Source organism: Oncorhynchus tshawytscha, linkage group LG34 (genome assembly GCF_018296145.1).
Source record: "Oncorhynchus tshawytscha isolate Ot180627B linkage group LG34, Otsh_v2.0, whole genome shotgun sequence".
NCBI classification, from domain to species: Eukaryota; Metazoa; Chordata; class Actinopteri; order Salmoniformes; family Salmonidae; genus Oncorhynchus; species Oncorhynchus tshawytscha.
In genome coordinates this window covers 5,104,561-5,119,388 of record NC_056462.1, presented here as the reverse complement: position 1 = coordinate 5,119,388, position 14,828 = coordinate 5,104,561, and the positions used below count along the sequence as shown (strand labels likewise).

Here is a 14,828-nt window from a genome sequence, read left to right as displayed (position 1 = left end):
GTTTGCCCCAAATGGCACCCTATTCCCCTTTTAGTGGACTTTTTTACTGCACTATTCACTTTTAGTGCACAGAGCACCATATGGCTTGTCAAAAGTAGTGCACTAAAAGAAAATAAAAAAAAGGTGCCATTTGGCACACAGGGCAAACTTTCTACTAGCGTAGTTTTGGATCTGCTACATTAGAAGAGTAGAACTTTAAAAAGGGATCAAAATCTGTCCAGTTTTGATGTGCTGTTCCTTTGAGAACAGAAGGATCTCTTGCATCTCACGGTCAAAGCATATCGGTCTCAGTCAGAAGGAACCAGACGAGGTTGATGCACTATGAAGATTGAATGAACAGAGATTTGAACAAAAGATGTATTTGTTTTTCCACAGCGAGCATGCATGACAACTTGTCATTGAGCAGCAAAATGTTCAGACATTAAACAACAATCAAGCTCAATTTGTCCTCTTTTCAAGTGTTTCGGTTTTAACATGCATATTCAGCGGTTGCTTTCTGAATGAGCACCTTGAAGAAGTTGCAGGGCTTCTACTGTTTAGCATTTCAGTTGCATCTCTTGGTCAAACATGAGAAGTGTATTAGGGCTGTTAGTCCATCTGCTCTCGCTCCAAGGTGAAGTATCCTTTAGGTACAGAACTAGGATCAGCTCCCCCCCTCCCCCACCCTAACCACCTATCTTAACTTGTCCAACAAGAAACACTAGTTTTCTATTGCAAAACATTTTGGTACAGTGTGCCCTAATTAATATGACCCAGGGTCCGTTAGACTGCCACTGCTCCATTCCAAATCCATTTTCAGTCCCTATCCCCCTAGTGCCCAGGCATTTGAAAGGCTAATGGACTGTAGGTACAAACAATCCTTTTTACATAAATACCCAAGGGCTAGGTTTGGGTGTGTGTGTGGGAGGAAACAGGACAGTGTGAGTATTTTAACATGGCTGCGCCCACATATGTACCGCAGAACAGCAGACTCTCCCAGTTCCCATGACAACAGGTAAGTCACTCAGATCTTCTTTACTTGCTACTTTGTGCACGGCATGTACAATTATCATACTTTAAAAAAAATACAGAACAATTATCTTGCGATTGAACAACAACATTTGCATAAATAAAAATCAGCCTTGTCTCACAGACATTGACAGAGCAGTGGAAAGGTTTTGGGTTTGAAGACATGTTGCTTAAAGGGAGACTGACTGAACACAATGATTTCGAGTGTTTTTCTGGTGCTCATTATGAATACATGAGATTTTGGGTCTTGGTGGTGTGGTTCAATATGGGTGTTATGTTTGTGTTTTGTCCCTCCCGAGTCACCGTAGCAACAACTGTCACTCACTTCCTCCAAATTGTCAGAAAAAATCTAAGATAAATCAAGAAACCTGTAATAAATTGACATTTTTGCCAATGTCTTAATAGCACAGTTTTACATCTAGCTAAGTTGTTTGGTGCAGTACTTCAAGAAAATGTGCATGAAAAACTAGTCGGTGCCCTGCATTCAGTTTATGTCAATGAAGCTAGTAGTAGCTAGCATGCACATTAAGCTGCCGAGCCACGTTAGCTAAATAAGCTTATAAAGTCACTTGCGATAAGCAATGTGTGCGCTTCGTTGCTGTTTTTTTTGTTTTTTTTTTACAACTTTCTCACTATCCAGTGTGTCTCTCTGACAGTGTTTGTTTGATAGCGAATCATGATACAAAACAGGTCACGGCGGGACACAAGACGCTCGCAAATGGAATTTTGACAAGTGGCAGTGCATCATCTCAATTCTCATTTTGCCCAAAAATGTAGCAGACTCGAGTGATCACTATCAAAATCCTCAGCAATTGGCCACCCCAAAAAAAGGGCTGAGGCCAAATGTTCTTTCAACAACATAACACTGGCGCCGTGTTGTCTTATGTAAACAGGTCTGTGGCGCTGCATAATGGGCAAGGCTGTCTCAATAGCATCAAATCCATGATGCATTGTGGTGACTGATCTACAAATAATAATGAGTAGTTATTTATGCTGCTAAATGATTTGTAGATCAGTCGGCAGTTGCTTGCACTGTCGTCTGCAAATGTCGAACAAGCCCAATATCTCTAGGTTCTGTCTGCTATGATTGGATAGAGCGCAGTCAGCACAGCCGTTTCTCTGGGCATGACAATTCTACCATCTTGTGTTAGTGAGAAAGTGGGCATCATTGTAATCCAAGCCCAACCCTCATGCAAGTCATGATGAACTCCATTACACAAATCTCACAAAACTCTGTTTTGGAATATACTGGCTTATATGACCAAAATTATCCTACTACTCAGTCAATTTTGGCACAAACAAATGTTTGACTAATATTAATGCTACATAGGCTGTTTTTAACCTTTTTAATCTGAGAAGTTGGTTATTAGATTCAGTTGTGCTTTAACGTTTTGTGGGTAGCCTAATATGGTATCTTAGCAATTAGAAGTACAACTGTCACACTCAAAGTTGACCCTCAGAGTAGGGTGAAGTTGCCCCTCCCTACACACTGATCTTGGGTCAATTTCACATTTACCCCAATAATGGGTAAGTTAGGATAGAGGAAGGGGAAGCTGATCCTAGCTCTGTACATAGGGGGAAGCGTCACCGCCGGAGCATCGACTCTCCTTCTGCTTACCTCTAGTGACCTTTTGATGACCATACTTCTGTCCTTTGTAGCACGGCTGGATAGTGACAGGTCTGACAACCCATTTTAGCGCAAAAATCAAGGTGATTTGATCAAAAACAACCAGAAGTTACAAAAACATGGCAGAGCACTTTATCCCAAGCGAGTTTGAAGCTGGGCATAGACACACTTCAGACATCTTCCCATGGACATCCCAGAGGCAAAACAAACATTTGGAAATGAACGTGGTTCTGAATAATATCCTCAGGTTGTGTTTGGTAAGCGCTATCAAAATGGTGGCGATTATTTGTAAAGGGAGATGGGACATTCAATGGCATTAAGGGAAACATCGCTAAAGATTTATACTGATTTGATTTTTATTTCTGCAGCGAGCACGGATGACAATTGGATGACTCACAAATTAGCATAGAATTTGAATAAATCATGACACATCTAAAATGGCCACAACGCTCAACAATCAATTCAATAAATGAGATGAATACACCCCCAATGCTCAGAGACCAATGAGAAACATTACTCCAGCACACCCAATTTAGCCTGGAACCCAGACTGATCTGCTTAATTTCACAATATTAGTCATCCCACCGCTGAAACCCATTTGAGCCTACATCTGTAATGACGGGCATTATTTAAAAAAAAAAAAATTAAGTCAGCAATTGGATCACCTTCACCCAATCACAAGATGAACTAATCCAAAGTACAGTCTGACCATGTGGGTTTCCATGCTAAAAATCACCCATAGTATCTGAGGATGCTAATTGGACCACTTATTTTCAACCCATTCCAAGTACCCGGCTATTAGGGTCTGCATCCCAAATGGCACCCTATTCCCTTACACAGTGCACTAGTTTTGACCAGGACCCAAAAGTAGTGCACTATGTACAGAATATGTTGCCATTTGGGACTCAAGACAAATAAAGCATACAGAGAATATATGAGATAAACTGTCATCATATTGTGAATTGAGGTTTCCCCCCAGGACTGCAAAGAAAGACTATGTGGTGGTGTACGTGACTGTTCATACGTTCATAAGACACTTCTTGGAACACTGTCTTGTCTTCCATGAAGGCCCCTGGGTAGAGGGAAAGAAGAGCTGATGTACGTGTGTGTGTGTGAAGGGGGTGGGGGGGGTCACCGGGGAGACCGCACACTGTTACAGTCCTCCACCATCTCAAACAGGAAGTGATGTGGTCCACTTCGGCGTGCGATTTCACTAGCCGTCTCCCTGCTATTGCTCTGAAGCTCCGCCTTGATGTGGCGTTGCGATAGGAGGAACTCCAGTGTGTGGGCGGAGCCCGGTCCAGGGTGGGAGGCAGCTAGATGGAGCGCTGTGAGGCCGCCGTTGGTCTGGGCGTTCAACTCCGCCCCTTGGCGCAACAGGAGGGACGCAGTGGCAACTTGGCCCCAGCGACAGGCACTGTGTAGGGGCGTCCAGCCGTCGGCAGTGCGGGAGTTAACGCCGGTGCCCGCTGCCAACAGGGTAGAGGCCGTGGCGGCGTGACCTCCGTAGGCCGCACGGTGCAACGGAGTATAGCCGTCCTCGTCCTGGCAATGCGCAAGCAAGGGGTCGACCGAGAGCAGCCGCTTCACCGTTGGCAGCTTAAAGTGGCAGAGAGAGAGAATATTTGCATTTTAACTGACCTTTATGGAACTCTTCAACATGTTATGAAACAGCCGAAAGGCAGATGCATTTCATGAAGAATCTAAAAGCAAGGCCAGAAAAATAGAGAAATAAAACCCCACCCTGGCCCCTGTTATTGCCTTTGGATCCACAGAGAGAGATGGAGATGTAAAGTTATTTCTGCACAGGTTCGACAGGGGGAACAAACAAGAGCTCTAGGGGATTAGCTTTCTTCCCCCCTACCTTCCATTTATTAAAACCTCACTAACACTTGATACCAGTGAGACACATCATGACACTCACCCACACACAAGGACACACACAGTAATCAGAGGCTTTCTGTGCTGTTCTGTTCCAATCTTAAGCAGTTGATCAGACGCCTAAACGGAGACGCATTCATTATACTCTCACAGCTCATTCACCGTTGATTTGAACAAACATTTCTAGAAATATTGGCCCATGATATCAAACTCTTCCAGTGACTAAGACATGGACGTCTCATAATAGGCTGTGGTAAGCAAAATAGGTCAACTTTGAGCACCGGATTTGCAACAGAAAGATGTTTGACGAGACGTCAATTTCACAACAATTTGGCCCTGGATGAACAGCTCCAGGATGGTAGGTTCAACACCAAAACTTGTACACTTTTAATAAAAAAGCTTTTCACGTTCACAAGTCTCTCTGGGTAAATTGCAAATCAATAAGTTCAAATTCATCCATACTCAACTACCCTACATTGTAGTGACTTTACGTCTACATGTCCCTTCCCTTGATCTTGGACACATCCCTTGACAAGACCAAAGAGCCAGGAAGTTAGTCCAGGACATGGGTGCAAAGGTAAAAGGGCTGGGTCGTATTCACAACACATCAAAATAATAAATAATGTTTTGACAAAAACTGGGAGGGACTACCTGAACCTGAACTTATTTTAGTTGAAAAAAAGTTAGTTGCAAAACGTTTCACTTCAGTGTGCCATATGTCTGCAGCAGAGGGACGAGAGGCATGGCAAAACAAGTTTTGATCAGGAAAACAAATTGTTTCCCTATTTAAAAAGAAGATGGAGGGAGAAGAAGCTATGAAGGAAAAATACTGGAGTTTTGGTGCCGGTACAGCCAACTAGCGCAAAAATTATACTGCGATATTGCCAAAACCTTATATCGTCAAAAATAATATACCGATAGTTAACTGTATCAACCCCACCCCGACCACTTCTTCACATGCACACACAGGACTTTTAGTTTCCAACTGTTACTTTGGAGCCTGGTTGGTGCTCAGTGCAGGATAGGTGAGCAATATGTTAGGAACATCAAATCCCAATTAAACCACAGTATCAAATCACAATACATATAAATCGGCACCTAAGTATCATGACAACATTGTATCGTGAGTTCCCTGGCAATTCCCAACCCTAGTGAGAAGGTGTGTGTAGTTTGCATGTCACACTCACTCTGTTATTCTCTGCCGCCCACAGCATTAGCTCCTCCGGTCGGTCTTTCAGCTTCTCCTCCTTCTGCTGACACCACTCTTCACTCCTTTCCCCCTCCTCCTCTTCCTCTCCTTCGTCTCCCGGCCAGAGGCTGCATGCTCCGCGGGGGATCAGGTGGTCGTGGGTCTTCAGCAGTTCCAGCTGGTTAAAGCTCTCTGGGAACTCCTCCATCCTGTACTAACTGCCCATGCACACTCACAGTCTACTCAGAATCTGCTGACATAGAGAGGAGATATTGGGTAATTGATATTAATTATCAACAACTTAATTCACTTAGGAGAGAGAGAACAATACATCAATATTTAAATGTAGGCTACTGCGAGAAAGACAGACAGCTACTTTTTATTAAATTTGACTGATCAACACTATATACTGAACAAAAATATAAAACCGTAACATGTAAAGTGTTGGTCCCCTGTTTCACGAGCGGAAATAAAAGATCCGAGATTTCACGTTGAATAAATGAATGTGAAAAAAAAATGGTATTTCAGAATGTGGACATACTCTATATATGACACGATAAGGAGGATAATGACTCCAAGATGTCTGTATTATGTATGGTTCACAGATTATAGAGTATTACAGGAGGCATGTACATGTCTAAAAAGGGCCACTTTCATCATGATTTCCCCCCAAAATAGTTTGTGAAACAAAACTTCAAATGAAGTTACTTCCAATTAAGTTACTACGAGAGAATTGGCAGAACAATCGGAGTTACCCAAAATATTTTTAGAGACTACCCTGGTGTGGAATCACCATAATCATTCTAAGTAATTTGTCCCCTTTTGATGTTAGGGATAGGCCCCTGTAATCATGGAAATGTTGCATTGAGAGATGGGAAGTGGAGAGAGAAGATTGTACAGTCATTAAGCATTAGCAACTTGATTACTGAAGTAGTGTGAGAGAGAAAAAGATCAAGAGAGGAGATACAACAACTTACAGAGAGAATTCTGCGCTTGACATAATTATGATTTTAGACCAAGATTACTGAAGGTGTGTGTGAGAATGAGAGAGAGGAGACAATACATCAATATACTTAAACAAATCAACAACTTAATTATGGTACTGTGAGAAAGACCAACAGCTAGAACAAAAAAAGATATGGTCCTCATGGGAAATTTCATGCCAGCGTAGCCTAAAATATTTTTGATATCTCCGGTTGTTCCCGGCAATTCTCACATAGAAACTTAATTGGGAGGAAGGAGGTCTGACAATTTTCGGGAAGAAAAGAAATATATATAAAAATTGAGTTTCATTGAGGGATATTATTTTTGACGATATCGTATTTATCGTTTTTACAATATAACAATCTTATTTTTGAGCTAGTCAGCTGAACCTTCGTAACTTATTCTCCATCTTTTTAATAAGGGAGCCAATTTGACTGATCAAAACTAATTTTCTCATGGCTCTCTTGTCCCTCGGGAGCTGACATATGGTGAGCAATATGTTTGGAACATCTAATTGCAATAGAAATCACAGTATTGAATCGCCATACATACTGTATAGAATTGTGAAAATCGTAATATATAGTGTCGGCACATAAGTATCGTGATAATATTGTGAGGTTCCTGGCAATTTGTATCAAACCTTTTTTTTTATCATGATGAAAGTGGCCCTTTTTAGACCTAACCTTGGCTCCTGTAAAGACCTATGATCTGTCAACTGTACATGATACAGACAACATTTTGGCGTCGTGATACTCCTTATAGTATGCTCTAAAATATAGAGTGTGTCTTTATTCTGAAATTAAATTGTGAACAATTCTTTCAACATTAAAAATATGAATATTTCAAAACGACCCGTTTGATTTTGTTAAATTTGAAGACATTGTTTGGAACAATATACTCTACAAGTACATCACATTTCCAGAGTGGGCTCTCTGCTAAAACTGAAGGTATGATCAATTTATGAGCAACCACCACACACTAGGGGTTGAGGTCAGGTCAAGTTATGGGAGAAGGAACAGTTTATTGACAGTTATTTTCCTGCCTAGCAACAGAGATGTAATGTTTAGAGAGGAGGAGATTCCACCCCAATATATATACAATGCTCAAAAAAATAAAGGGAACACTAAAATAACACATCCTAGATCTGAATGAATGAAATAAAAGTATTTAATAAGAGTTTCTTTACATAGTTGAATGTGCTGACAACAAAATCACACAAAAATTATCAATGGAAATCAAATTTATCAACCCATGGAGGTCTGGATTTGGAGTCACACTCAAAATTAAAGTGGAAAACCACACTACAGGCTGATCCAACTTTGATGTAATGTCCTTAAAACAAGTCAAAATGAGGCTCAGTAGTGTGTGTGGACTCCACGTGCCTGTATGACCTCCCTACAACTCCTGGACAGTCTGTGGTGCAACGTGGCATTGGTGGATGGAGCGAGACATGATGTCCCAGATGTGCTCAATTGGATTCAGGTCTGGGGAACGGGCGGGCCAGTCCATAGCATCAATGCCTTCCTCTTGCAGGAACTGCTGACACACTCCAGCCACATGAGGTCTAGCATTGTCTTGCATTAGTAGGAACCCAGGGCCAACCGCACCAGCATATGGTCTCACAAGGGGTCTGAGGATCTCATCTCGGCACCTAATGGCAGTCAGGCTACCTCTGGCGAGCACATGGAGGGCTGTGCTGCCCCCCAAAGAAATGCCACCCCACACCATGACTGACCCACCGCCAAACTGGTCATGCTGGAGGATGTTGCGGGCAGCAGAACGTTCTCCACGGCGTCTCCAGACTGTGACATCTGTCACATGTGCTCAGTGTGAACCTGCTTTCATCTGTGAAGAGCACAGGGCGCCAGTGGCGAATTTGCCAATCTTGGTGTTCTCTGGCAAATGCCAAACATCCTGCACGGTGTTGGGCTGTAAGCACAACCCCCACCTGTGGACGTCGGGCCCTCATGGAGTCTGTTTCTGACCGTTTGAGCAGACACATGCACATTTGTGGCCTGCTGGAGGTCATTTTGCAGGGCTCTGGCGGTGCTCCTCCTTGCACAAAGGCGGAGGTCCTGCTGCTGGGTTGTTGCCCTCCTATGGCCTCCTCCACATCTCCTGATGTACTGGCCTGTCTCCTGGTAGCACCTCCATGCTTTGGACACTACGCTGACAGACACAGCAAATCTTCTTGCCACAGCTCGCATTGATGTGCCATCCTGGGTGAGCTGCACTACCTGAGCCACTTGTGTGGGTTGTAGACTCCGTCTCATGCTACCACTAGAGTGAAAGCACCACCAGCATTCAAAAGTGACCAAAACATCAGCCAGGAAGCATAGGAACTGAGAAGTTGTCTGTGGTACCACCTGCAGAACCACTCCTTTATTGGGGGTGTCTTGCTAATTGCCTATAATTTCCACCTGTTGTCTATTCCATTTGCACAACAGCATGTGAAATTTATTGTCAATCAGTGTTGCTTCCTCAGTGGACAGTTTGATTTCACAGAAGTGTGATTGACTTGGAGTTACATTGTGTTGTTTAAGTGTTCCCTTTATTTTTTTGAGCAGTGTATATACACATCACCATTGGTGGAGCCATGTTTGTCTGTTCAACTGTTAGATCCTTTGGGGTGAATAAACTTGGTTTAAGCTTTCATAGTGTCCGTCAAGTTCGTACTCTGATATTTAGAATCTAACAATGTCGAAAAATAGGCCAAATTAGGGTCGTTTTTAGATATATTTATAATGTTGAACCCATTTCTGAATATTTGTATTTCAGAATCTAGACATAATCCATATTTGAGAGAACACTAAGGGGTATGATGACACCAAAATGCTGTCCGTCTCATCAACGGTTTCACAGATCATAGAGCAAGGGGTTGCACGTTTTGTTTTTGGCCCTAGCACATCACAGCTGATCAATAATAATAAACTATAATAATAATAATAATAATAATAATAACATTTAAATAAAATAAACTAATCATCAAGCTTTGATCATTTGAATCAGCTGTGTAGTGTTAGGGCAAACACCCAAACATGCACCCCTTGAGGCCCCAAGTTTGAGAAACGCTGTCATGGGGTCTTACTGCAGGAAGCATAGGATTAAAAAGGGCCTAAAAGGGACAGTTTTATCATGATTTCCCAAAATGTGATACCAGTTTAAAAAGCATGTCAAACATCCTTCCTCCTAAGAAGTTACTACGTGAGAATTGCCAGAACAATTTGAGATACAAAAAAATATTTTCACACTATGCTGGTGAGAAATCACCCTATTCATTCACAGTCATTCGTCCCCTTTTGATGTTAGGGATAGACCATTGTAGTCATGGAAATGTTGCATTGAGAGATGGGAAGAAAAGATAGTCATTCAGCATTAACAACATGATTGAGTGAGACAGACACTAAAGATATAGCCTAGGCCATGTTTGGGTAATTTGTCCCTATATGATGTTATCATGGAAATGTACCAATAACATATTCAGGGTAGTCTAGTCTAAATATCTGAGTTTTTCCCAAATGAAGTCAAATGGAAATGAAAGCATATTATGTCAAAAAGCCTGGCCTATCGGATTAGGTTGTTTTAGGGTCTAAATCATGAATCCCCATGTGAAGCTAGCCAGAATGATTAGACACACAATACTGTGTGTTCGTAAATTCCCTCTAGCTATCTACTCGGATATCAGAGCACTCTCGTTCGAGCAGGGTTGCCACGTCAGCAATTTTCCCATATTTGGGCAACTTTGAAAACTATGTCGCGGGTGAAAATGTATTGACGCGGGTTTTGGGGCTACTTCTAACCTGTTGGGGCTAGGGGGCAGCATTTTCACTTTTGGATGAAAGGGGTGCCCAGAGTAAACTGCCTCCTACTCTTTCCCAGATGGGAATATATGCATATTATTATTACTGGTGGATAGGAAACACTCTGAAGTTTCTAAAACTGTTTGAATTATGTCAGTGAGTATAACAGAACTCATATGGCAGACAAAAACCTGAGAAGAAATCCAAACAGAGCACTCTCGTTCGAGCAGGGTTGCCACATCAGCAGTTTTCCCATATTTGGGAAACTTTGAAAACTATGTCGCGGGTGAAAATGTATTGGACTCGGGTTTTGGGGCTACTTCTAAGGTGCAGCGCGGCCAAAATGGCATTTCTCTTAAAATATATAGATATTATATAGATAAAAAAAAAAAAAAGTGATATAAAAAAATATATAGATATTTCACTGAGACCTGCTGCTGACTATCAGGCAGTGAGTTGCTGAGTGAGTGAGTGAGTGAGTGGTGGGAGGGCTGTGCATGAGAGAGCACTGCAGCAGGCAGCTGAGCCCACTATTGGCTGAGTCACTTGAGTGAGAGGAGACAGAGCAGCAAGTGCGCACGTCGTGACAACTTCTTACCAGTTGTCTTACCAGTTGTCGGTAGGCCATTTAGATTGTAATTATGGAGACACCTATTTTTTTCACATAAAACATTAACACGCTAGAACTGATACGCATAAAAAAAATGGCGACAAAGCACTGGATCAAGACTTTGGGAGCACAAAAAAAGCTATTTTTCATGCCTTTCAAATCAAATTTTATTGGTCACATACTACAACTGCAAAAAATGTGTATCTAACAATTCACAAAAATACAAACAAATCTAAAAGTAAAAGAATGGAATTAAGAAATATAAATATTAGGAAGAGAGCAATGTCGGAGTGGCATTGACAAATACAGTAGAATAGAATACAGTATATACATATGAGATGAGTAAAGCAGTATGTAAACATTATTATAGTGACTATTGTTCCATTATTAAAGTGGCCAATAATTCCATGTCTATAATATATGGAGTAGCAGCCTCTAAGGTGCAGGGATGAGTAGCCGGGTGGTAGCCGGCTAGTGATGGCTATTTAACAGTCTAATGGCCTTGAGATTGAAAAACAGCTTCTGTCTCTCAGTCCCATCTTTGATGCACCTGTACTGACCTTGCCTTCTAGCAGGGTGAACAGGCCTTGGCTGGGGTGGTTTATGTCCTTGATTATCATTTTGGCCTTCCTGTGACATTGGGTGCTGTAGGTATCCTGGAGGGAAGGCAGCCATTTCAGATTGTCAGTGATATGTACGATGAGGAACTTAAAGCTTTCCACCTTCTTCACTGTGGTCCCGTCGATGTGGATAGGGGTGTGCTGCCTCTGCTGTTTCCTCAAGTCCACGATTAGCTCCTTCGTTTTGTTGACATTATGGTTATTTTCCTATCACCACTCCGCCAGGGCCCTCACCTCCTCCTTGTAGGCGGTCTCGTCATCGTTGGTAATCAGGCTTACTACCGTGTGTCATCTGCAAATTTGATGCTTGAGTTGGAGGCGTGCGTGGCCACACAGTCATGGTTGAACAGGGAGTACAGGAGGGATCTGAGCACACACCCTTGTGGGGTCACTGTGGAGGATAAGCGAAGTGAAGATGTTGTTTCCTACCTTCACCACCTGGGGGCGGCCCATCAGGAACTCCAGGACCCAGTTGCACAGGGCAGGGTTCAAACCCAGGCCCCCCCGAGGTTAATAATGAGCTTGGAGGGTACTATGGTGTTGAAGGCTGAGCTTTATTCAATGAACAGCATTCTTACATAGGTATTCCTCTTGACCAGATGGGAAAGGACAGTGTACAGTGCGATGGCAATTGCATTGTCTGTGGATCTATTGGGGCGGTAAGCAAATTGAAGTGGGTGTCAGGTAAGGTAGAGGTGATACCATTCTTAACTAGCCTCTCAAAGCACTTCATGATGACAGAAGTGAGTGCTAAGGGGCAATAGTAATTTAGTTCAGTAACCTTTGCTTTCTTGTGTACAGGAACAATGGTGGACATCTTGAAGCAAGTAGGGACAGCACCTGAGATATGGAGAGATTGTATATGTCCCTTAATACTCCAGCCAGCTGGTGTGAGCATGCTCTGAGGACATGGCTAGGGTTGCCGTCCTGGCCAGCAGCCTTGGGAGGGTTAACACGCTTAAATTTCGTACCTCGTAAGAACGAGAGCAGGCCGTGTCGGTGGCACGGTTATTCTCAAAGCGGGCGTAGAAGGTTTTTAACTTGTCCAGGAGCAAGGCGTCGGCGTCCACGGTGATCGAGTGTTTTACCAGAGCGAGTACTACAGTCAATGTGTTGATAGAACTTCGGTAGCATTTCCCTCAAATTTGGTTTGTTAAAATCCCTGGTTACAATGAATGCAGCCTCAGGATACATGGCTTCCAGTTTGCATAATATCCAGTGTAGTTCCTTGAGGGCCGTTGTGGTATCGGCTTGAGGGGGAATATACACAGCTGTGACTATAATCAAAGAGAATTCTCTTGGGAGGTATATGGTCGGCATTTGATTGTGAGGTATTCTAGGTCGGGTGAACAAAAGCACTTGAGTTTCTGTATGTTATCACACCATGGGTAGTTATTCATGAAATATACACCCCCGCCCTTCTTATCTGAGAGTTCTTTATTCCTGTCTGCGTACTGTACCGAGAACCCAGCTGGATGTATGGACGGGACAGTATATCCAGAGAGAGCCATGATTCCGTGAAACAAAGTATATTACAGTCCCTGATACCTCTCTGGAAGGAGATCCTCGCCCTTAGCTTGTCTACTTTATTATCCAGAGACTGAACATTAAACAGTAATATACTCAGAATCAGTGGACTGTGTGCATGCCTCCTGAGTCAGACTACAAGTCCACTCCGAATACCTCTTCTCCACCGGCAGCGTCTTGGGGTAGCCTCTGGGATAAGTTCGATTTTCCTGGGGGATACGAACAAAGGATCCAATTTGGGAAAGTTGTATTCCTGGTCATAATGCTGTTGAGTTACCGCCACACTGATTTCCAAAATGTATTTCCAGCTGTATGTAATAACACAAAAAACCTTCTGGGCTAATAATGTAAACAAAATACTACAAAGTTGCATAGGAGCTAGAACTAGAGCTGCCAAGTCTGTCTGCGACATTTCGCCTTTTGGGCGGGTTTTGAGTAGTCATTGCACTACAAATATCAGTTACACCTGGCAACCGTGCATCTGAGTGTGCCAGAGCGCAGAATAACTAATGAATTGACAAATGCGGCACAAAAAAAACAACTCAGTTATTGCCAGCAGCACAGTTACAGCCACCAACGCTCTAGATAACATGAACCCTGCCTAACCAGTTCTTGCTTGAGCGAGTAAAATGGTCAGAGTGAGTTGTTCTCTTGTTTATGTCTGGAAGTACTATAGCTAACAAGCTAGCCAACGTTAGCTTGAGTGCGGTTGTGAGGTCAGAATGCTCGGACCAACGCTACTCTTCGGCCAGTGTCCGCTCCGACACGGACCATCTCATAAAGCTCTACATTTACGAACGGCCAAAGCGCACTCCAGAGTGAATTTACTTATCACCCAATGATTTTAATTCAAAGCATGGTCGTAACAATAGCAGTAAGTATCGGTCCTTGTTAGTTTAACAAGAGAGCAAGACCGTTGACGTTAGTAGTCGAGAAGAAAGCATGCGCTACAACATTTAGAACCTCGAATGGACAGCTTATAGATGACTACTCTGATATTCGAAAGTTGCTATACGAAAAAAAAAGCTTAATACCTTACAAATACGACTTGACTTACTGTGGTAGTAGCTTTCAACAAAACCCTCCTCGAACAGCACTTTTCCGGGTTTCTTTGGGATATGTCGTTAGTATTTGTTGCATCTAGCGTTGCGGTGCAGAGCGATTTTTTCCATATAAAACTACATTTCCTGTTTCCCATAACCACTTCGTAGCACATGTGCTCGGAAGTAGAAACACAACTGTGGTGATGTTCCATGTCGTCTATCGAGTGCGCTGCGCAAGTGTTAAAGCCAGACAGAAGCCCCAACAATGACATTCATAGATTATATTTTTTAGATATGTAGCGTTGTTTCATTCATCACTCGTATAAAACAAACTACAACCAAATGCAGAACACTGTACCAGCATATCAGACATGTAGACTATTTTGAGTAAGTTGTTGTTGCATACTTTATCATTACCCTTATAATGATCATAGTTTAATGGAAATAAAATACATTGAAATATTTCATTTAACATAAGTAAGTAATTAAATGTAACAATACTAAATAGCCTGCATGTGAGTGTGTGGGTGGGTTTGTGT

General features: G+C 42.5%; 1 protein-coding gene across 2 annotated transcripts; it reads right to left on the bottom strand.

Annotated features, from left to right (window-relative positions):
- Nucleotides 1-2,967: 2,967 nt before the first annotated feature.
- On the bottom strand, nt 2,968-14,453 carry ankrd49 (ankyrin repeat domain 49). Of its 2 annotated transcripts, none has more exons than XM_024398519.2 (3): nt 14,304-14,453; nt 5,704-5,958; nt 2,968-4,234 (listed from the first exon to the last, which is right to left on the bottom strand). In XM_024398519.2, the coding sequence occupies exons 2-3, from the start codon at nt 5,911-5,913 to the stop codon at nt 3,767-3,769; spliced, it is 678 nt and encodes a 225-aa protein (XP_024254287.1). In that variant the 5' UTR covers nt 5,914-5,958; nt 14,304-14,453; the 3' UTR covers nt 2,968-3,766. The 2 variants fall into 2 exon arrangements, with proteins under 2 accessions (XP_024254287.1, XP_024254289.1); XM_024398521.2 differs by having other exon boundaries at nt 5,704-5,955.
- Between the last annotated feature and the right edge of the window lie 375 nt (nt 14,454-14,828).

What these genes read in the sequence shown, in the direction of transcription:
- ankrd49 (XM_024398519.2), bottom strand. Translation starts at nt 5,913, where the DNA reads ATGGAGGAGTTCCCAGAGAGCTTTAACCAGCTGGAACTGCTGAAGACC. An exon ending in GGGCGGCAGAGAATAACAGA is followed by an intron (nt 4,235 to 5,703) that starts GTGAGTGTGACA and finishes TGCCACTTTAAG; the next exon opens with CTGCCAACGGTGAAGCGGCT.